Raw genomic sequence first — 24,200 nt, 5'->3', positions numbered from 1 at the left:
CACAGTTGGGGTTTAAATTTGTACCAGTTCAGTGCAAAATCATACCTAAGAACAGAGATCTACTTCGAATACAAATGTAAAGGTGGACAAATATCTGCAAATTTGTAAAAAGCTGTCCTTTTCTTAACACTAGCCCTGCAAATACACTCTAATTGCAGTGGACTAATTTATGCTTTCAGTGGGATTACTGTCATAGAGTATTTAACGTGTGCACATCCTTCACAAAAATACTATCACTGTTAACATGGTGACATATGGGACAAGAACTGGAAGAACAATGTCCTCACAAAGGGAATTTATATAGACAGCATCGACTTTTCCAGACTCATACATAAAATCATCCTGGCCCCTATGTGGTCAATGACTTCAGTGATGCAAAACGAATTCCTCACACAGCTTGTGCTGGCTGACACAACTAGTCTAGAGAAAGAAAACAACAGATCTTTAATGGCCAGATTGTCTTCGAGAACTTGTGTCGTTGCTTTTACCTTGCAAGTATAACTTGATTTTTAAAATGGATAACAAGTATTTTCCTGAAGAGATTGTTTTCAGTGCTTCCACTTTATCTATTGCAATAACTGGTACAGTGGTGAGTGTGACTAAGAGTGTGTGACCTCCAAAGAGTAGTGAACATCTCCTTAACTCGGACACATCACTGTCAGCACACATCCTTTAAGCAATCCCCAGTTACTTGAGCAGACATTCAGTCCTAGTCTTTACCCTTCACTTTTGCCACATGATGAAAATGCACTTTGACTTGCCCAGTTACCTGGTTTGTGCATATTTTTATGGCAAATAATTAACTTCTCATTTGGGAACTCACATGTGTGTTTTAATTTTGGAGAAACAAACTGAACGCATCAGCTTCATCAGAGAAAGTCCTCTTCAACCATGCCAAAATTTAAATCAACTCTATGTGGCCAAGGTCTAAATAAAGAATTGAACTCTTGAAGACGGGGAAAGATTATGTAAATGGCAATTACAAGTAAGGCAATTATATAAGAGAACAGTAATTAATTAAGGTGGTTATAGGTAGAATGTGGGCACAGTCCTTTTTTTTAGCAAAAAGATGCTATTTCTGCATATCTTACTTTATAATATTTAGAAATTCACTGTATGCTGAAACAAATAAGAAATCTTGCTGCTTTTTCAACTGCCAATATCACTTCCTGCAATTTCCTGTGTTCTCCCTAGAGGTCTCTAAGTCATGATGGTGCCCATGCCCAGGATTCCAGTACAGATAGAGAGACATGACTGAAAAATATTGTGGAATATACACCCCTCCCTTGCACATGCACCATGTTTTCTATTTTTTTACTATTAAAAAAAAGTCTTTGTGCCCTTTCTCCAGTGCCATAATTACCATGGAAACAGAATTGCAAATTAAACCAGAAATAACAGGGTTTATGCTCACAATAAAATAAACACACCCCAGATCTTAACTCAACCAACATTAATTGTCTGGTTTATCTGCATACGTTTGATGGTTGAAAATTTCATTTTAGTTTTCTGATAAAATCTTGAGGTAGTTCCCTGTTTGGGAACAGAGAACTGATAGCATAGAGAGAGCCCAATATTAAAAAGAGTGGCTGGCTGATGTGCTGATACAGTACCTGTGAAATTTGCACTTTTTCTTGAAATCTGTGTATGTATTTATTTAGCTAAATAGCTTTTCATTTAGGAATACAAATGCATGGTTTAGATCCCAACACCCAGGCTCAATATATCTGTATCGTCATATTAATTATAATCATAACTCATATTGTGTTCAGCAGTGTGGCTGAAATTTCTGTTGTGAGAGAGGTTAAATCTCACAGGTTTCTCTCTCCCAGTGTTGGTTTAACATTTGTCTTCAATGGCTATGAAATCAAAATCCTGCAAATTATGTGCATAGTTCTATTGTCTCATACATTTATGTTCTCGTAAATGAAATTTCACAGTGCCTTATGTACAGCAAGTGTGAATTCTGAGAAAACAAGAAAAAATCTTGCTTTTTCTCACTTGAGAAGAGCGGAAGCATGGGCAAAAATTGCACTGACACATTTTGGTGAAGTTGCAAGATCTACAGGTGAAGAATAATCTGTCTGGGTTTGTAAATATTTGTTTCAGCAAAACCTGCAACATAATTTGAAACTACATAGGAGAACAGCCACAACTGCCACTTCCATAAATGTGCATGTATATATACCTGTGTTATGCATATGCATATATATATATATATATACATACACATATAATATGTCTATTTGCATAAACATGGCTACTACCTCCAACACTAAACAACATCCTTTAACAGGAAATTTTAGGCAAAAGCATAGCTACATATATTGGGATGCCCCTCTATTTTGCAGAAAGAGAAGAACTTTAAATTTTGCCAAAAACTAAATGTATGAGCTGGAAATCTTAACATGTACAATTTTGGCTCCAACTATTTCAACTTTGCTTCACAGAACTGCTTTACTTTAGTGCTATCATGTAAGTTCTTTATTAAAATCACAAACTAATGATAAAAAATGATCAAAATATTTAGCTTCCTATTAATTTTTAATTACCTGTACTGTGAAATGTTGTTTAACAGGGAGTTTCTTTCTTTTCTTTCTTTTCTTTTTTTTTCTTTTTTTACTGCAATCCCATGATTATAACATGTTTGAAGGTAATTCAGTGCCTCACTGAATACAGGGAAATAGGAAGAAAGCCATCACAATGATGTTTTATATGAGTCTGGCTATTCTTAAATCTCATTATTTTTCCCTAACAAGGAGTTTAATGTAGTAATGATTTACTCAGGGCATATGAAATTATGTTTCTTTTAAAAATCAGGTCACCCAAGAACACCAAAACTAGACAAAGGCATTAAAATACATTTAATGACACTTCCAACAAATGAAACTGGAGGGACACAAAGCTTTTCAGCAGGGGTTGTAGTTCAAACTGCTTATTAAGATAACCTCCTGTGGAGCAGTTTACCTCTCATGTTGGTTTTTATATCCTTTCCTTGCCTTGTTTTTATTTGGCAATAAAACTACAGTCTGTCCTCCACTGCAAAACCTGGAACTGAGAATAACTTGTGCAGCACATAAAAAGTTTTTAAACTTGTTTTCATGTGCTAAATACTAAAATAGGTATCAAACATTTTGGAACTTCATTTATTGCCAAATTCCATTGGCAACCCAGAAAAAATGTAGGAAACGCTTACAAATATACTAACTAAGTCCGACATTTATATTGGCAGGAGATCGGAATGAACAGAAATGGCAAAAAACAGAACAGTTTGGCCCAGTCAGGTGCTTCCAAAAAACTTACAGAAAGTTTCATATATGTGTACAATCTAAATATTACCTCTCTTCCTTTTCCTGAATCTTTGAATGGGTTTGGTAGCTGTGCTCTATTTCTCCATATGCCTCCATGCAACCCAGTGTCAATGTTTCTGTGTCATTTTGTAGTTTAACAAGACTATTTTGTAGTCTTAAATTCTCGTGTTTCATTTTGTGACCAGAAGCTGTGAAATTTCCATGTTCTTTGTTACATAAATCTGTACTCTGTGAAAGGAGATAAACCCATTGTTAAACAGCTATTTTTTCCACAATAAATGGGTGTATTTTTAACAAGCAAACACAAAACAATGTTCTGTGCTAAAGAAAGACCTAGCTACCATATATAATCATGCAGCAAATGAAGTGAATTGCCTCCAGAAAAAAAAAAATCACTGTAGATAAATGGAAAAGAAGGGATAACAGCCTCTATAACACAATAAAACAAATTAAAATTTCTCAACAAACATGCATTCAAAATATTGTTGTTATAAATTCATCACTTGCTTTGTAAAACTTATGACATAAAAGGAACCATAATAGCTATAGCTGCAGACTGTATTGCTCCCTCCAGTAGCAATTCCTGCAAAAATAAACAAGAAAAATTACAGAAATTCATGACTATACCAGATACAGGGTATGTGCACTGGCATAATTTAATATCTGGGTTGAGATAGTCACCTTCAGTTTCAGAACCAGTAAAGCCATGTTAGCTCAGCACTCTGTCATGTTGCTAAATCCTGCTTCTCAGCTGGGTTAGCCCATGTGGCATATAAGGCAAAACACTGGAAGTGGAAGCCACACATGCACTGCAGCCAGGGGCTAAAGAGCCCTATCCACTAGGATGTCAAGAAGGGATGGTAGAGATTAGCTCTGGAAGTTGTCTAGCTAGGATACTCCATTCCTTTTTTTTCCTATCTCTTATTTCATGAAGCCTATGCTGCACATCTGAGCTAGCTATTTTGGATCTATGTCTGCAGAGTCCTGCATTGCATTGTGTAATGTATTTGCAATAACAGTATGCTGTTATCAACAGGAAATTCTCAAAAGGTTTATCAGATTACACACAAAAGTCTAAAACCCTTTGCATTTTATTAAGTTGTGTTTTTGTGTATTACTAGACTTACCTTATTCTCTTGGAACCCAATAACTCATGAGTATTACAGATTTGGTTCTTAGTATACTGCTGACACAGCTGTGCTCCTGTACCTGAAAGCCTGTCAATTCCTTAGTCTAACTGGTTTGATGCCATCTCTTTCTGTGAATCTTGCCTTGCTTAGCCAGTTTTAAGGGAAAGTTATGATCCAAGCTGGCATGGAAATGTGACAAAGTAAAAGAAAATTTAGTGTTTTGTGGAAGGATGGAGGGGCAAGGGTTCAGCTGTGCCTCACAAGTGGGAGGAGTGGCAGAACAGAGGAAGAATGAGGGGGCTGTCACCCTACTACTAATAGCTCTAGAATCAGCAGTACAGCTATAATGGCATGAACCCCAAAACTGAGCTGGCACAGCTACACTGCGTTTTGAAATCTAAACAAGGAACCCTGCCTGGTGATGCATTCCACTATACTGACTTAGGCTGGCACTAGTCTGTGTAGTGCTCCACTGTACAGCAGAAACACATCCATAAAAATGTCTCCTGTCCCTTGAATCCTAATATCAAACACCTCACAGTCTTTAATGTATTGATCCTCACAATACATGAGTAAAGTAGGAAAGAATTATTAAGTCCATAAATCCATTGAAATATGTATTGATATTGGTATATGTCATTACTGAATTTTACCGTTATAATTTAACAAACACACAATGTCTCCAAGGATTCTTGTCAGACAGCTCTTCTCAATCTTCAAGAAGAGTATCACTGTAGAGAAGAGCTAGACATGCATACACACATCCATCTGTTTCCACAATAACATACCATACATACACATCCGTCCATCCATAACAGTGTATATGTATGTATAGGTATGGCATCACTGATAGACATATTTTTAGGGTGTGGATAAACCTGATATTCTTTCATGCATTTTTTCAGAATACAGTAAGACAATTAACAGGCTACAAATCCCCCTAAAATGCATTTACATCAATGTTTACAAACAACATTCCAGTGGAGTTTGTTTTTTTTAGTGATGGATAAAATAACTGCAGATGTTCTGTAAACAGGGGATGTTTTGAAGCTTTTTGTGGAAGGCAGCATAAATACTATTTATTATATCCTTATAAGCTATAGTCCTACATAATATTATGGCACATTTTTATCAATTAAATTTTAAACATCCCCTGTTTGGAGAGAAATGAATAATAAACTCTGAAAATATGCTGCGTGAGAGCAAAATGTGTCAGGTTTTTATACTATTATTTATTTAAATACCATATCAACAAAGGGGTAAAATATTTAAAAAGGGACCTTTTTTTTTGTGCTGGTGAGAATGACTGTTTAAATTGAAATAAGTGATGTCACTTACAAAAAAATAGGCTCCCAGGAGCTGTTTAGTGTCTAGACAGTTACTGAAAAATTTAGTTTAATTCTATTTTACTACAATTAAAGTAAAAATTATTCCTAGCTATAGCCATCTTGAGGCTGTGTGTGAATACCACTTGGTTTTGGTTATGTTGAACACCTTATTTTTATTGATTCATTTTATGCAAGCCAGAAATCTTGAAGTCTGCCATGATCTTAATCTAAATTTACAATAAATATAAGTAAATGCTCTTCATACTTCATAGATTAAAACAAATTACCGTGCAACTTTCAGACTCCTGGTTTTCCACCATCTCCTTTAGATGTGTGTTTTCAGATTTGATTACTTTGTATCGGAATTCCAACAACTAGGATAAGATTAAGTTCTTAGTTAAATACAAGAATATTACTGTTAATTCGAATAACACTGAGCATGGAGATGTTTGTTGAATTTTACAAAATATACTTCAAGAATGATGATACCCACTATAATATTTTTAAAAATAGCAATACTAAAGCAGAAAGAAGTATTAAAGCCATCTGTAAAAGAAATACAAATGCAATGCCTCTGATTTTATTTACCTTTTAGAAAGAGATAATGATTTGGGAAAACAAGGAAGTTCACATGCAGTTGGGAGATACAAAGAGGGACAGATTTTACAGGCCACTGGAACTGGATGAAATCCTAGTCATGACACCTAGAAACAATATCTACTCTTCTAGTGATATGATCAGGAATGTGACCTAGTAAGGAGTGCCACACAGTAGGAGACATCTCACATTTACCCAAACACTAACTTACTTCCCTATTATCAAAAGTAAAGTACGACATTCATCACAATTTTCAATATGCAGTTACCCTCTTGGAAAAAACAGACACACCCAGAAACCCCTAAATATGAAGGTTCTTTTGGTGTACAAACTAAAGTAATGAAGATCACATATTTGGTGCTAAAACTGAAAATTGCCACTAAAATACAGGTATCTTACAGTTTCCAGCTATGAAATTACTAGACTTTTCTATGCAGGTTTGTAACATTCTTCAGAAAGCTTTAAAAAACACTGAAAAGTTAGAAAACCTTCTAGACAATCTAATAAGCAGTTCAAGTGATAAAATACATATAATGATGACAAACTGGAAGTTTTCAAGGTCTTTTGCATGTTAAAATGGTAACCAGATTTGATGGTCAGAATGAATTGCAATTTGGATGTACAATTGACGTTTACTGGTGCTTTCTTTTTCCACTATCAATTTGGCTGCTTTAGGAATACTTCACAGGTATTACAGCACTTCTGATGAAAACTACAACAAGAAAAGGAATGTCTTTTTTTGCAGGTAATGAATGTCATTATCAATAGCGTGGAGTAAAATGATCTAGGCGGGTTTGCCTGCTTGCATACCTGTTGTTTTGCTAACAATTTGTCTTTTATCTCTAACTCCATTTTTAACTGTCTTTCCAGAAGACTAGCTTTCTCCATGATAGTTGCTATAGTGATCTCCTTCTGATGAAGCTCTTCTGTCAGGTCAGAGATTTCTGTCTTCATTCTTTCCTGCTCAGAGCGATGGGACTGCTCCTCTCGATAAACGTGGTCTCTTATCTGTAGCAAATACATTTCAAAAAGAAAAAATGTTGTGCAGTAAATATGATTGCATCACTTGCTACCTGTCAGTGAATTTTTTTGCTGTTGCTTGCAAGACACAAACTCTTCTATATCGAACCAGAGATTTTGAGATTGTATAATAAAATGTCTTCATGAGTCAATGCACAGAGCTTTATGTTTGCATCTTTTGTGCTTTCACTTTCATATTTAGCATGAGAAATTAACAAACCATAACACATTTAAATCAACATTTTAAAAGATGAAAGTAATTAAAAAAATGTAAAGGATTGGAATTTAAGGTCAAGACTATCCAAGGAAATACCCAATTCAATATGCTTGAGTATGATTTATTTGTATTGCTGCTAAGTTAATTTAGGTTTAAAATAAGTTTAATATAGCAATATAAATAAATTGATCTAGGAGCTCTTTAATAAGAAATTATGTTAGGAAGTAAGAGTATATATGGTAAATCACTTTATGAGAATTTTTCCTGACATTGTATATAGCATTTCAGGTCAAACCTTCTGCACCATCTCCTGTACAGAGTTCTCCAAAACACCAGCACAAAGATTGTTTCCACAATCTTTCTACTATAACCAACAACTTAGTACTGATAGATTTTTTTTTTTGTGTAAGAAACAAAATGACGAAAATCAGAGCAACAACCTTTGAACCCATTTTAACAATTCCTTGCAGTACTGTACACAATGAGTAGGAGAAGGCATTTCATTTTTATTTATGCAAACTGCACAGAGATATTAGAATTGTAAACAAACAGATGTAGACACAACAAAACCTAAGTGCTAGATCATGACTGTCATGCCAAAACTGCTGCATCCAAGGTAGTTGCACCCAATTAGAGATATTCTTGCTACACAGCAAAACCACAACATACTTGTAAGAGGAGTTCGGAGCATTCACTACCCTCAAAGTATTGGCCTACCAAGCCATATGCCATTCCACAGTGCCATGCCACTACTTCTTGCTCACAGCACTTCTGGAATGTGCAATGCACACCCTTCTACTGTGAGGGTGGTGAGACACTGGAACGGGTTGCCCAGGGAAGTGGTGACTGCCCCAACCCTGGCAGTGTTCAAAGCCAGGTTGGATGAGGCCTTGAGCATCCTGGTCTAGTGGGGAGGTGTCCCTACCCATGGCAGGGGGTTGGGACTAGATGATCTGTAAGGTCCATTCCAACCCCTAAAATTCCATGATTCTATGATTCAATGCAATGTGATGCATAGTTCAAACTAAAGAGCTCTGCCCTAGATTGTGCAGCAGGTACCTGATTAAACGTAGCCTTGTGTGGGCACCTGCCATAGCGACATGCTTCAGTTGATCTGTTAGTATAGCCTAGCTCTGAGACCACTTACAAACTACCAACTTACCTCCTATAAGGTATTAATTACTCATAGCCTTGGAGGCTTTATTAGTTGCATGGTGTTGTCTGAATCATAGCAATACTTAGGCATGGCCTCTTCCATTATTTCAATGAAGTAGGTAAGGAGTGTGCAGAATCAGAATGTCAATTTTACAGCTACACAACTACCTCCAGAAATGCAGCCATATATGAAATCCTTCTCATATATGAACACTTCATGTTCTAAACCACCAGTGTATCCTCCTGCTCTCTTCTGCATACCCACATATCTTTATGCTCTTTGATTTTCAATAATTCTGTATGCAACTGTTGGCATTCCAGTTGCATCCTTCTCCAGAGACTATGCTGTGACTGCAGCTCATTTCTCATTTCCAAAAGTCTGCCTCCATGTTTTAAAGAAACGAGCAAATGCATGAACAGCTAAATAAAATTAGACAGCTTGAAATATTGTATTTTAACACATCGTATTCGATACCTGCATAATTTGTATGAAAGGACATACATGATTTTCATTTCTGAAAAAGGTATTGCTTTCATGTCAGTTCCTTTCTCCAGAAATCTCATCTAAAAATCAGATGCTGAATATTTTCTAGCTCTTGAAATGTTCCAATGCATCTGTCTCTGAAACTATCATAGGAAACATAATTCAGAAGCTATTTATTGTACTAAATTTATTGCACTAAAAGCATAGTTTGCTTGTTTAAGCAGGTTCTGCATCAGTGCCATAAGTAACTTCCATTTTCTATTTTTCTAACAGTTCCATCTACATAGAGTTAATTGCTTATTTAAATGAACTTCCCCAAAATTTTAAAACAATTGCACAAAGATTTTTTTTCTTGGGCACTCAACAAATCTTATTTCTGTTTTACCCTTAATTTCTTATTGAGAATGTGACAGACAACCTGAAGACACATTACATTTGGCATCACAAAATATGAATAAAAAAAAATAAATCAGAATTCTACAAAAATGTACTGAAAAACATACAAAATCACTTGGAAATGTAACCCACAAATAACAAAAGTGGCAATAATAATGCATTCTTGCAATAATAGTATCCAGAGAATATCAGTTTCTTCTCACCTCAAAGCCAAAAGCATATTCCAGATTTTAAAAAAAAGAAAAGGATTTTCCAAGGATGCTGATCCTTTGCCTTTAAAACTATTACACAAAAAACATTAGTATTTTTTGGAATTTCATCATTTTATTTGAATATAGTTGCTGTGTTTAAAAGCAAAAAATAAAGCCTTTAAAGTTTCAAAAGACAACTGGAATCCAGAAACAACACTGCAAGCAAGAACTTCAAAGGTTTATTTCCCTTAGAGCCTCATATGAGAATGACCTTCCTTCCAAGAAGCCTGTGGTTTTCCTCTGGCTGAAAGGGCTGCTGAAGACAGATATGAAGTGCTTCTGCATTTGTTTTAGTTTTTTTTTTTTTAATAAGGACTGCATATATGGATTAATTCATCTTATCCTTTGTTACATTAAGGCTGAGAGTGCTTTTCTTAAACACTGAAATGCAAGTCTGGGTATATTCATGTGAAATAAAGCTTAATGAACTGTTAAAATTATCTGCAAGACTTGCTTATTATCATCTTCATTACTTCAACATTCAAGAAATAGCCACAATTATTTTATAACATATGAATTTTGGAGACGGTTACCCCTCTGATTTCATTCTGCAGTGGATATGGGGAATGAATTCTGCACAATTGCATGGCAGAAGGCATATAATCTGTGACAGACTGCAGACATCATACATATTTACATAAATTGTATTTTCTTCTGTGAATTATAATAGTAGCAGGAACAACAGCAGTCACAGCAGCAGCCACAATAATAATTGAAACAGAACTTCAGGTGAAGAGTTTCACATATCACTCAAAAAAAAAATTAGATATGCACCACTTAATATTTTAGGAAATGTCTATTGCATCTGGTTAAAACACCAAAATGAAAATTAATTCTAAATGAGAAAACATTAGGTTTTGTTTAGAAAAATGTCATACATAATAAAATTCAACTTTTAAGAGTCTGTTTCAGGTTAAAAAATTTACCGAATCCTCTCTTCTTCTGCAAAATTTTTGCTTCAAATAGCTTGCTGTATTTGATATCAAAAGAAAGTCTCCAAGATTTTCTGATCAGCTCCTGTTTTAATTCTACTTAAAGCTATTCACGGTGGGCTGACCCAGACTGGATGCCATGTGCCCACCAAAGCCTTTTTATCACTCTTCAGCTGGACAGGGGAGAGAAAATAAAATGAAAGGCTCATGGGTCAAGACAAGGACGAGGAGAGATCACCCACCAGCTACTGTCATGGGCAAAACAGACTCAACTTGGGGAAACTAATTGAATTTATTGGAAATCAAATCAGAGCAGGATAATAAGAAATAAAAACTAAATCTTCAAACACCTTCCCCCCACCCTTCTTCCCTGGCTCATCTTAATTCCTGAGTTCTCCTCCTCCTTCCCAGAAGCATAGGGGGATGGGGAATGGGTGCTGAGGTCAGTTTATCACATGCTATCTCTGCTGCTCCTTCCTCCTCCACAGAGAGAGGACACCCCAGACTCCTCCCCTGCCCCAGCCTGGGGTCCCTCCCATGGGAGACAGTCTTCCACAAACTTCTCCAATGTCAGTCCTTCCCACAGGCTGCCATTCTTCATGAACTGCTTCAATATGGGTCCCTTCCATGGGATGCTGTCCTTCAGGAACAGACTGCTCTAGCATTGATGCCCCACAGGGTCACAAGTCCTACCAGGAAACCTGCTCCAGTGTGGACTCCTCTCTCCATGGGCCCACAGGTCCTGCCAGGAGCCTGCTCCAGAATGAGCTTCCCACAGGATCACAGCCTCCTTCAGGCATCCACCTGCTCTGGTGCGGGGCCCTGCAGGGGCTGCAGGTGGATCTCTGCTTGACTGTGGATCTCCATGGGCTGCAGGGGGACTGACTCACCATGGTCTGCACCACGGGCTGCAGGGGAATGTCTGCTCTGGTTCCCAGAGCACCTCCTCCACTTCCTTCTCCACTGACCTTGGAGTCAGCAGGGCTCTTCATCTCATATATTCACAATCCTCTATCCCAGCTCCAACTGTGCAGGGTTTTTTTCCCCCTCCTTAGATCTGTTATCCCAGAGCCACTACCACTATTGCTGATGGGCTCAGCCTTGGCCAGCAGTACGTCCATTTTGGGTCTGATTGGCATTGGCTCTCTCAGACATTGTGGAAGCTTCTAGCAGCTTCCCACAGAACCCTCCTCTGCAGTACCCTCATTACCCAAACCTTGCCACACAAATCCAATACACTATTCAACCTTTTAAATACAATTATATGATGTATTTCTATGTCAGTTAGTGTCCAGCAGCTGACTTAATGCACACTATTCAAGAACCAAGCCCCCTGTGTGGTATTTTCAGGCTGCCTCTCATGTATGGCTGCAGAGAAGTTTGTCAGATAATTCATAACTGCAGTCTCCATTTGGATCTTCTAAATTTTGTATTTTCTGTGCAGCCCACAAACTGGTCTTCCATACCCCTTTACCACTTTCTAATTAACAGTATGAGAGAAATATGTGAAAGTGCACATGAAATGATCATAGGCATAGAAGATACATGAGTCACAATACACATCTTGCTTTCATTGCCATCAGCCTTCTCCGCACCAAGATTCCCATATACTTCTTCCTCCTTTGTCCATCTCATGTCCAGCTATTCCCATCCTCCAGCCAACTCTCCTTCACACAAGCCTGCTTACTTCTGCTGGTTGACAACAGGTATTGTGCTTCCTTCTTTCTCATACAGTCATTCCTAAGAAAAATATTTTATCTGAGCTACCCCTTTTCACCGTACATTGGCCTTACATCAGTGTTTCCCTTCTGCAGCTATTTCCAAATGCAGCTTTTCTAACACATGGCTGCATTCCACACCACCAACTCAGTTATTCTGCAACTTTCTGCCCTTTAGATGACAATGTTATGTTCATCCAGCTCCACTTCTACTTAAAATGTCCTCAGTGCTTCCTACAGCTCCTGTATTCTCTTCACATGATTCCAAAACTCCTCCTGCTTGAAGATTTTCATAAAGGCTATAGCACAATGACATCTACTCTGTTTGTACTCCATCATATAGGCTCTATCCTCCTGCTCCAATTGCCGTGATTTGTTCCACTCCATAGTCCAGTCCCACTGCTTTTGCTGGCAGCATTTTTAAAAGGCCCCAAAACAGAGTTTTTTGCTTGCATGCCAATAACTTGTACACAGGCAAAACTCTCAGTGAACTAATGTGCAAATTGATTTAGATAAATGTGCACTAAACTTGGCTGTTCTGACAACACCTCAAATTAATCTCTGCCACATATATGCTAATTCCTATAAAGCATATTGCATATGCCATTTTAATTCTGCAAGGCTGTCTATAAACAGAAATAGATTATCTTTCTCCAGGAAGAGTTGAAGTTACTATAGGCCATTCAATATAATACTGAACCTAGAAGTGCTTAAATAAGTAAGCAAAGGCATAATTGATATATCTTACCAGAAAAATACAACAATGAGAATCTCATTCCCAATATGTTTCAAACATAGCTAATGAAAAAGACTGTAAAGATCTTGTATTATCTGAATCTTGTCAGAACTCATGTGTCACAACCAAGAGAAGAGGCACAAATGGCTGTCTTCATAGGTCAGTGAAATGTTGAAAAACAGTAAACTAGGGATCAGATAAAAACTGATGATTCTTCACAGGATCAACAACTTAAAAATTCATTGACTACAAAATGTCCTCTGAAAAAAACCAAAGTATGTCATACACTTCTCTATATATTTATTTACTAGCTCTATGGCATAGTGTACAACAAGGAATAAATCTGATAAAGAGATTTCACAAAAGTCATTTATACACAGGGAACCAAGTGAACTAGGCTAAGTTCCTGCAGATGCTATGGATATAAGACTGTTGTAAACCTTACATAAACAGTCAAGAATAATACACACTGCTGCAAATAAAACCTATTTCTCTTTTACTTGAAAAAATCATACTGTTCACAGATCATTCTGTGTTCCTGCAAAGAATATACCTACTGTACAGATCTTTTATGTAGGCATCTCAGAACCACTTTTAAAAGTATACTCCTAAGTAATTAATTTTCCAATACTAACACCACATTCACCATGAAAAACTATTACTACCTGACACTGGGTTTGGTACATTTTTAGATCCTCACGGAGTTTCAGATTTTCTTCTTTCAGTTTATTCTTGTTTCTTGCTATTTCATTCACAGTCACCTTTAGCTTTTCAATAATCAGCTCATCTTTTTCACTTTCAGGCTGGGCATAGGTAATTACCTCTTCTTGGTTTTGTTTCTCATTGCATATTTGGAATTGATAATTCTGGATCTGCCTCTATAAAACAAGAAAATATTTTAAATGAAATTCAATAATTATATGTAAATTGCTAGGACCAAACCATTACTACTGAAATCATAAAGCTATTTCCATCTTCACCCGGATTTTCTTAGAAAAGATGGCAAAATTAGAACAGTGTTCATTACTTTACTAAAGGATGCTTCCTTTTTTTTTTTTAGTCTCATGTTCTTTGCCCTCAGTAAAAAAAAGTTTCAGAAACTTTCAAGGGCACAGAATTATTTTCAAGGATTTTTCTCCTGTGCTGTGCATTTTCCTAGTACTTAATGTTAATGAGCCTCAAATGTGAAAAAGGTGATTATGATGACCTACTCAGAGCAGTTACCTACAAAAAATAATTTGAGAGAAATGTTCTTCTTTGATTCATTGAACTCAGTAGGAGTTGTGTGTGTGTGTGCGCCTCGGGATAGATATTAACCTTTGACTAGAGGGTTAGCATTACATAGTTCATGTATAAACAGCTCAGTTACTACAGGAACTGTACTTCTTTGAGATCATTATCCTTAAACTTGGGGGAGAATCATTTGCACAATCTGCAAGGTCCTACTCTCCATTCAGTTTCTTGTGCTCATTAAAATCTTAACCCCAAAACTTCAGAAAATTGGTATCTACAGTATTTCTGAATTCACAGGCATTGTGAAGAAGCATAATTACTATGGTAACTGGTTTTGCTGTTTTAAAAACTATCCACATGGATCCCTCTACTGGGAGATTAACAAGTAGTACTAATCTTTCAGAAGGCTGAGAATTAGCTGAAAAATGACAACAAAATATAACCTGGAAACCATATATCATGTGCAGAGATCAAGCTGAGCAAGAAAATATGTATTAAAAAGAAATGCAATTACAAATATCATTATAAATATGGAAATATGATTACAAATACCGTATTTCACTGTCAAGAATTGCAAAGAGTCATTCTTTAGACAGCTTTTGATGTTATTGACTACATACCCATCATTTGTGTTGGCTGAGAACCTAAGTAGAACAGACCACTGGCTGCATATCAAATAAAAAGCCAAAAGAACTTTGTAGGTAAGTTTCAGTTCTAAAGGCAACAAATCTAGGTCTCTTTGACATCCAAGTTATGGAGTATGACATATCAAAAGTGACAACAAATACTATGAGAAGTACAGTGCAAGACTCCAACTGGAAAGACTCACAAAAGAGGAACTTGAGACAAAAACACAGGAACAATTAACACTTTTGAAACAGCTAAAGGGCTAACCATCCATCAGATTTCTGTTAAAAAAAATAGTTGGTGTTACGTTACAGTTGTGAAGAAAATTGTCTTCAAAGAAAGTTCACTGATGGCAGTGAACAGAAAAATGTGAAAGACCACTCTGAATTCTCTCTTTTGACTTGTCTAACTATACAAGCAACATCTATCAGTCAGAACCTTTGTCTAGTCAAAGACTTGCCTTTTTAACACATTTGTATGGCAGTTCAGTAGTTGGAATATAATGCTTTCAGCAGCTAAACCAAAACTTAGCTGTCATCCTTGGAAACTCTGCATATGGGTCAAGAGTCTCATAGGAATTGTTAAGAAAATGTTTTGCTAGATTAAGATCCAATGACCGTAAGTAACAGTGGAAAAGGGAATTACCCGTCAGCAACATAACTGTCTTTCCCTTACTTAATTTTCAAGGGGTCTTGCAGCCCAATTAATTTGCAAGTTATTTTTATCTATTTATTTATTTATTTATACGTTTAGGGTAGGATAAGACATGAACACATCATTAAAGCAACATTTTTTTCTGGATTGGAGAGAATTAAAATAGTAAAAATATGCCAGATCAGTAGGCTATATATATAAAAAAATTAATAAATAAATTGGCAAGTAAAAAAGAATGACAAAGTCAGCCAAGGACTGAATGGTAGCTAGAAAGCTGAAAAATATGATAAAAAAGGGTTAAATGATCCAACAATCAACTCCAAGAGTAGCATGTATAAATTAATTCATTTTTCTGCATAAATGATAGCAATGTGTATTTATGATCTTCAACAAATAAAAAGTGGGTCATCAGATTTGAAGGAACTCTGAGTCAACATAGTAATGGCAGGTACTACTTACTTGGTAAGACACTTTTCAATAACTTGTTGTCACAATTATTTGCATATTAGTAAATAGCATAGAAGATAAAAGGATCTCTACAATATACTTAAAGTGTAAAAAGGAACATTCACTGGGTTTTGCAGGTTAGTTTCTTTTTAACAGAACTATTATAATTTTCATCATGATACTTATTAATTTTCTCATTCTCATGAGAATGAGAAAATTAAATTAACATAAATGTATATGTCATTAGATCTTCCAGTGTGGATTGGCCTAACCTAAAGCAATATATTCACTACCAATGTAGACATGCATTATCAGATTTACTGTATTCTTAGTTTTTTAAAATTAAGTTAAAATAAGCTCTAGCTGAGCAAAGAGTTCATTTTATTTGTAGAGCAGAAAGGTAGAAATTTTACCTGAAATAAATTACACTTCTCAGGCCATAATTTTTGTCGAGCATCTGGACAGACAGGACAATTTTTGCAGATTGCCCCATTCTTATCCCATTCTCCTGATTTCCCTTTAAATTCCTGAGAGACAGCAAAACAAGGCTAGTAAACTCAGGGAAAATATCTCTTATCCTCAATCTTAATAATTTTGTAATCTAAGAAAAATCTACTTTTTTAATAAACACATAATCTTTCCATAATTTTGGAAAGCAGAAAAAAAGAACAACCATATAAACCAGCCGTCCAGTCATCCCCACCAGAAAAAAATCAAGTCTTAAGGGCTGTTAATCTGACAAAATTGGGTGGCAAACATAATCATTGTATAAAAATGATAAAATCTTTTAAATAATTGCTCTAGATATTAGTTATTACTATGATGCACCCATTTTATTAGATGGTAGTTCCTATGACTTTAAAGCTATATCAGAGTCAAGCAGAGTAACCATCAGGGAATGAAACTCTTAATATTCAGACACATATTGAGTACTTTCTTTTTGGCTTTTTTTTTTTGTTTATAACAAATGAGGCAGCAGCTACATTGAATAAATTTTACTTCTTGCTCTCTTTACAATTGCTGCTTCTGGTTCTGAGTTCACCTAGTTTAAACAAAAAACTGTTTAACAAATTCTACGATACCAGATTTATCTAATACTGGTTTTGTATTTGCACGTACATTCATATTTATGGTGCATTTGAATTTGTTTCTAAATCACATCAGATCTTACATGTGCATAAATAGACTTTAAAGACAATATCCTACAAAATAAGCAGGAGAACTCCAGTTGCTAGAGCTGTTGCTCTTTTAGCTTGAAAAACTAGCAAAGTAACATTGCTTATAGTTTAATGAAAACTATAACACTTATAAACTGTTATGAGAATGTCCTTTTTCACAATGGAAATGTTCGTTCCAAAAAGACAGACGATGTTTTATAATTAACCTAAACTGGCACATTTCCCAAATTTTGAAAAACATAAGATTTTATTTGCTACTGAAACAAAATTGAATGCTTTCCAACATCGACTAATGCAAATCTTCTTTCATAGCTTTCCTAATATCTGCTTTGGCATTTAAAACAATAAACATCTTCCCATTTTAAAAAACATGCCACAAATGGAGTTTCAGACTACTTAATAAGGACTGGAGGTTCAAGGCCTTACTAAAGCACTGCTGAGCTTAGTAGATTTTCAACACAGTAATTATTTCCTGAACACGAGAATTTGCTGAATATATTCCAAGCACTCATTTTTCATACTGCATAATTAATCAAATTATAGCATTGTCTTACATTATTTTCACATTTTAATCTTGAATGAGGTTATTCTCAAAGTAGCTGGATCAGACAGTTTCACAGTAGTGATATATTTAGTCAATGATAGATGTATAACCCATTTCATTATACTTGTAGTAGCAGGTGCTGGCAGCTATGCTGAGTCCAAAGCGTAGTAGCTGTCCTGATGCTAAGGACTTCCATGTGGAAGAGACAGTAACATCATCCAGAGCTAGGATGTGTCTAGGTTGTGCCCTGTTATGTAGGCACAGTCATTTGAAGGTTGCAGAAGCAAGTCCTGTATCTTACAGAATAGCATAAATTTAGGCAAGTCCAAAATAAAAAGATCCTAAAACCTGCTTAATTACAGCTCAAGTATGAAATTACTTAAAATATACTAAAGCTTAATTTTTTGATTGTAAAGTTCTTCAAGTGTCTAAATCATCTACATCATAAAGCTTTAAGTCTTCCCAATGCTTAGCAGCTAGGCAACTAGTTCTCACTTCCAGCTGGTATTCCTCTGCTTGCTTTGCCTACAGGCCACAGTTTGGTAAATGCTTGAAGCACACACTGCTTTGTTATGCTCTTTACAAAGGATGGACAGAGAAAATATAAATTTGTTTTGTGATCCTCCTATGCTTCATCAGATTACTAGCTGGACTGTTCTGCCCATATGTGGAAGACTCAGTTTAATAATCTTTCCAGACAAAAAGTAGAATCTTCCCATGTTAGTTTTCTACCTACAGACAAATGTTATTTTTCACCAGGGTCTGGAAATCTTCCTTTTGAAGTTGCTTCACTTTGCACAGAATACCAGCAGATTTATTGAGTAAGTAAAAAAGAAGCAGCAAAAAGTAGCACAGCTAAAGATTATATCTTTCAATTACAAGAAATGAGACTGGATATCAGTTTCTGCACCAGTGACTGTAACCAGAAGGGTGTTTGGGGAGAAGCCACCACTTGCAGTCACACTCTCTACATGCCAGTTCTCTGTGTTGCCTATCTCTCTTGTTGGTCTAAAAAATATTTGATTATTCCACAAGTCATAAAGTAACCTTTAACTCCGAGAAGTCAAGGCCAGGAATTATGATCAGAAATCAGTATTTTCCTGTATCGAAGCAAAAGTCAGCTAAAATCCATTCTGTGTCCAAAGGGATAGGGAATATGACTGAATCCTATCCTCAGCACCTATTATGTAGTTCTCCAACCAGTATGCTGGATTCTGTGGAATGTATTTTTAAGTGCCTGATCCTCCCTAATGCTTTACCTAGGGAAACCAGGCACTGAGGTCAAGGTTGTGGATTGGCTCAGGTACTTGGGTGCTGACAAGACACGTGTAACAAGCAGTTTTCCAACCCTAAATCCTTTTATCTATGTAGCCTTGCATGGTCAAGGTTATCCTGAGGTCTATAAAACATAAATTAATGGCAGGTATTATGTGACAGTGTCCTGCACATGTTAAAGGTCTCATGCCTCACAAGATTATATTATTCAGTACACATATATTAACCAGGAAAACAGTTAAATTTATTTATAGTAATACGTACAAAAAATATTAATATCAATTAATATTAACTATGCACCTTTCTTACCAGAGCAAGAAAATGATATAATTTTTGTAGAATTATGAGCAAATTAAGGCTTACAACTATAAATCATAAATTAGCTCTAAAGGCATATTAAAATCAGAATATAATAGCAAAGTATTCTTACCTCCAGCTTCTTGTATAAATTCCTTGGGTCCGATGGTGTCTCTAGGCTTTCCTCATGTTTTTCTCTACTCTCAACTTGTTTTTGATTTAACTTATGTGATTGTAGCTTTTCATAACTATGTGTCAACTTTGAAAACTAAAAATGAAAGCAGAGTTGAATATGCAGAATCGATCAAAGTTGACCACATGGTCAAAGTCTTCTTTAAACTAGAATCACCAACTGCAGCTTCAGCATTCTAAATGTTTAATCAATGTAACAAAGAATCAATTAATAAAGATAATTTATTATAGATGAACAAGACTAAGTTCTCCTATAAATATTAACTCACTGTTCAAATGGGTTCATTTGACAGCTACTTAATTCTGCTGAAGTTCTTCAAGGCACTGTTACCCACAGAGTCATTTCGTCCACAATGTTTATATGGCATGTTCTATACTTGTTTACTGCCATCTTGTGTTGACATTTTTAAAGTGTGTTTCACTAGTCAGAATGCAAGATTGGCAGTAATGTATTTTAAACTTGCACATTTTTTCTTGCCATGAAAACTGTTGAAATGTTATGTGTGTGATGATTATATTCTTCTGGAATCATTAAGTACCACAGAGTGTCTCTCAGAATTAGACACTAAATAGGCACTGCCTATTTACCTATCATGCAAGCATGGCTTAGGAGACAGAGAAAAGGAGTCAGAGGCAGAGAAGGGAAGGTACCAGAAGAAGCACCAACCTCTTCAGAAAAACAGCTGCTCTGATCAACAGTTTGCTGTACTGCATGAGCAAAGTCTGTCTAGTGGCTCTTAACAGCTTTGATACAGAAAACTGACATTGTCTGGTAGGGATACGTTCATCTGGGTTTGGGAAAAAAAAGCAAATCCAAGGATATTGGCAAAGGAAACACTAAAAATATAGTCTGGAGGGAAGTGAAGCGAAAGAACTTTGTGAAGAATGTGGAGTAGAAAAGCTTAAAACTATAAATATGGATTGTGTCGCTTGTTTTTACTTCCTTTAAAGGTATATATGACTTTAAAAATTCTGACTAACATAAAGTTCTTTGTATAGCCAAACAAAATTAATAAAAAAGTCATATTTTTGTTAACTGCTCAAAGTGAACTACTGTTTGGAAGAGAAATTACTTCCAAGGAAGTAACAGGAAATGGAACAGAATCATATTGTATCAACATGCAATAGGAAATTGAGGTCCTTGCAGATAACAAAGATGGCCAAAGAAATCCAGAAAGGATACAGAACAGAAACTGGAGTTCAAAAATCATCTGGAAACTTTCTAGAGATATTTCAGGTAAACTTGGGAATCATAACATGGAACAGCAAAACTGTTGAAAAGATTAGGAGGAAAAGACAGATTATCCTGGGCTAGAAAGTTTCATGAAACAGGAAGGCCCAGGGATAACTTTAAATCAGCTTGGAATGTCTGAATAACAATTCTGTAACATGGACATACAGAGCTGAGTTATCACCTTCAAAACCAAATCAAAAGTCTTGCAGAGGAGGACACTGTTAAGATAAAATATTTAAAATGAGTCAGAGTATCCAATGAGTTCCAACATGGAACTCATTGCCCTTGGAAGAAAGATATCCTTTTTCAAATAACAGTTTTGCTCTTGAATATATTATGGCATACGTGAACTGCCTGGGAAGAGCAGACTCAGATAAGACAGGTATTAGAATGTTCATGCTAATAAGGCTAGGATCCAAAAATTCAGCAAATCAGTCTAAAATGGAGCAGAATGGTCAAAATGAGGAAATTTAGTTTGAGTATTAGATTTTTAATGAAAGTAGGATATTTCAGACAGACTATAGTCTGGATGTTGTCATGACTGGAAACTAGATTAAAAGCCAAGAATCCTTCCAATTAATGCTGGATATTTTCTTTAAAAGGTCCAAGCTGTTCTATTTGCATGTTGTACATGTTAAAAAATAAAAAAAAACACAAAGAAAAGAGGAGACATTTTAGTGAGTTCTGGGGTAGAATTCATCTAAGTTTAGATTTCTGAAAGTTAGATATACAAGTCTAAGCTACTCTGCATTAGAAAAAGCTCTCTGCAAATGCTTAGTCATTTCAGCTATCTTAAATTCTTGTCATACACTGACATGAATTGTATTCTAGGGGCGTCCATTTCTCTCTGTTGATTCTAAAGGGAGCCTGAGGTAGTTCAGATGTAGCCATCTAGCTTTTAAATGTCTAAGTGAGGCAATTAATTGCAAAGTGCTTAGAGCAAGAATGGATTCTTCTTCTTTTGGTGAGAGATTTCTGTCATTTTCTAAATGGAAATTAACTGGACATTAATATTAAAAAAAATTTTAAAAAAGGAAAAAGGTAATGAACATCTAAAGAGTTTACTATTTAATTATGACAAAATGTTGTACATTTGAATGAGTGCAGCACTGTGGCCTAGGAGTTTTGGGTTACATATCAGAAATTATTTCCCTGATACAAGAAAAATATAGGTTTTGCTGCATTCAACAGGCACACAGTCAATTCAGGGGGAATACTGCTCATTAAACAGCTGCTTCTAGCAGTAGCAAGGGCAAAAAGCAGAGGACCACAGAAGCAGTATATCAGAGAGAAATGTGTTCTGAATAGCCTAGCATTCTGAGAGCTAGAAAAAGAGATGCTTTCTATTTCTACCCAGATTAGGAAGGAAGAAACTTGGGAGGGAGTTTAAGACATCTGCAGAGAAAGATACAATGCTATTGGTAAATAGTAACACACCACTTGTGCAAAACTAAATCGTAGCTCTTAAGATTATACAGTGTAGAAGGTGGTTTAACTTTCAAGTGCGGATAAGAACCTAAAGAAGGGAGACCAAGGAGATAAGCAAAGATTAATTTTGTCAGGGAAGCTCTATATTTTAGATATGAGTTAGTGCATCTGAGAAATGGGGACATTAAAGTCATTCTATTGTAGACACTGCAGCACTCCAAGAAGGAAACTTAATCAGGAGATGTGTTAAAAACGAGAGGAGCAGAGTGGGATGGTTCTACTGTCTAGCACAGGTGCTTGGAATTGTTCTGACAGATAAACTTCTGTTTATTACAGAGAATCTAGGCAGGTCTCTCAACATAGGCATTTTACAGTTTACTTCTTCAGTCAATGTGTACTAGGTGGATATCTCATGAACAAATATGGTTTGGTGAAAGAAGAATGGGGATTGGAAAATAAAATGCAAACAGCATTAGTGCTGGAACCTTTGGCAAAATAAATAGGATGACTGAGAGAAGGAAATTTTTGGAGGAATAGATTGGGAAAGTGTATTCTTTAGAGCTAGGAATCCAAACTTCTTGCAGAAAGATAAAAGAATCAGGAAACTCAAAGAAAGGTTAGGTTGGCTGAGTGGTAACTTAGAAGGAGAATCTTGGCGAGAAATATAACCAGGTTTACAAAGAAAAGCCTGCAGATTAAGAAATGTCAGGTTCTTTTTTTTTTTTTTTAAAGAGAAAACAGGTTGTATTTGCCCATGGAAAGGACTTGTAGGGTTGTTAAGAACTTCAGAATCAAAATCTTTATGTAAAAAATGTCCTGAACTTTCAATTTCAGAAGCTTCAATTTCAGTGAAAATCTTAGCAACAACATGTAACATAAGCCAAAACATTTTTAGCATGTGAGAAAAAAATAATTTAGAAGTGAAAAATATTGCAGCTAATGTGTAAGAAGAGAGATCTACTATATTTTTAAGGATAGTTCTGCATTGCTAAAGATACCTTACAACTTACACATAAAAGGTCACACTGTTTTTTATTGTATGATGTTTATCTTCTCAATAATCATGCTAAGATGTTTATTTTTCTGTAATTTATGCAAATTGTAAACCAGTTTTTATTTCTACCTACTTTCCCAAATGATTAAAAATGTTGTTACTAAACAATCAAAACATTCACTGCTTAGTTAGGGAACTGTTTGTCAGATCAATTTCCATATATAAAAGAAAATATTAGTTAAAGACAATGTAACATTAAAAATAAGTTACACATTGATTAATTTGATGGATTTGGGTAATGTTATTGCTTCTAAATTAAAATAATGATATCCAATTTATGTAATCCAAGATGATTATATAATACATGTGATGACCAGAAATTTTGAATTATAACACTAAATCTCTGGTAGAAGAATCCGGTGAAGGGAACAGTAAAACAGCAGGAAAAACAATGCAGAATTGTCTATGTTAACTAGCTAAAATCTGAGAAACAGAATCAACTGAAGTTTGCCAAGAATTTAGATTCATGATTGAAGCAGAAAGCAATGAAGAAACAAAAATGCAGGTGAAGAGCAAACACAGCCAAATAGAATCATAAAACCATAGAATGGTTTGGGTTGAAACGGACCTTCAAAAGATCATCTAGTCCACCCGACCCCTGCCATGAACAGGGACACCTTTCACCAGACCAGGTTGCTTCAAGCCCCATCCAACCTGGCCTTGAACGCTTCCAGGAATGGGGTATTCACAGCTTCTCTGGGCAACCTGTGCCTGTCTCACCACTCTCACTGAAAAAAAAGTTATTCCTCATGTAAAGTCTAA

The 24,200-nt window shown here is 35.8% G+C and overlaps 1 protein-coding gene across 1 annotated transcript in view; it reads right to left on the bottom strand.

The window, feature by feature from the left end:
* The window catches only part of CCDC67 (coiled-coil domain containing 67), a 36,271-nt gene that overhangs the window by 5,709 nt on the left and 6,362 nt on the right, over positions 1–24,200 (bottom strand). Inside the window, exons 4-11 of the mRNA XM_009082949.1 lie at positions 19,664–19,798; positions 16,650–16,763; positions 13,941–14,153; positions 9,485–9,500; positions 9,020–9,135; positions 7,177–7,374; positions 6,057–6,143; positions 3,340–3,539 (exon numbers count right to left, since the gene is read on the bottom strand). Of these exons, the coding sequence (XP_009081197.1) occupies positions 3,340–3,539; positions 6,057–6,143; positions 7,177–7,374; positions 9,020–9,135; positions 9,485–9,500; positions 13,941–14,153; positions 16,650–16,763; positions 19,664–19,798 (1,079 nt within the window). The remainder of the gene's footprint in view (positions 1–3,339; positions 3,540–6,056; positions 6,144–7,176; positions 7,375–9,019; positions 9,136–9,484; positions 9,501–13,940; positions 14,154–16,649; positions 16,764–19,663; positions 19,799–24,200) is intronic.

Source organism: Acanthisitta chloris, unplaced genomic scaffold, assembly GCF_000695815.1.
Source record: "Acanthisitta chloris isolate BGI_N310 unplaced genomic scaffold, ASM69581v1 scaffold11249, whole genome shotgun sequence".
NCBI classification, from domain to species: Eukaryota; Metazoa; Chordata; class Aves; order Passeriformes; family Acanthisittidae; genus Acanthisitta; species Acanthisitta chloris.
This window is presented reverse-complemented; position numbering and strand designations above follow the sequence as displayed.